Source organism: Geospiza fortis, unplaced genomic scaffold (genome assembly GCF_000277835.1).
Source record: "Geospiza fortis unplaced genomic scaffold, GeoFor_1.0 C12995561, whole genome shotgun sequence".
Classification (NCBI taxonomy): domain Eukaryota; kingdom Metazoa; phylum Chordata; class Aves; order Passeriformes; family Thraupidae; genus Geospiza; species Geospiza fortis.
In genome coordinates, this window is record NW_005072878.1 from 1 (window position 1) to 378 (window position 378).

Genomic DNA, 378 nt, shown 5'->3' on the forward strand with positions numbered 1-378 from the left:
CAGGAGCCCCACTCACCTTGCACGGACACCTCGGTGCCATCACCACGCTTAAACACCTCATCAGCACCAGTGATCCCCTTGACAAACTTCACACAGTAGTAGGTGCCCATGTCCTCAGGCTGAACGTTCCTGATGTGGATGGTGAAGTTTGTGTCAGACCCAGGCACTGCCATCGTCACACGGGAGGAGGGATCCTTGTTATTGGGGTCATAGACAGTCTTGTTCCCACTGCCCCAGCCCTTCAGCCACATCACAGGACCTGGTCCAGCAACTCCAGACGTGATGCAGTTCAGGGTGAGCGTCTCCCCCGCTGTCACCGCCACCTTGGGCTGGGGCTGCTGCAGAGTGAAGTCCTGACCTGCCTGGGCATCCACACCT

The 378-nt window shown here is 58.2% G+C and overlaps 1 protein-coding gene across 1 annotated transcript; it reads right to left on the bottom strand.

Moving 5' to 3' along the window:
• Positions 1-16: 16 nt before the first annotated feature.
• On the bottom strand, positions 17-374 carry LOC115949469 (signal-regulatory protein beta-1-like; the record flags this gene model as incomplete). The annotated part of the gene is made up of 1 exon (XM_031065966.1): positions 17-374. A coding segment is annotated over one exon (358 nt), but the record flags the coding sequence as incomplete, so codon positions are not given.
• Positions 375-378: the final 4 nt, after the last annotated feature.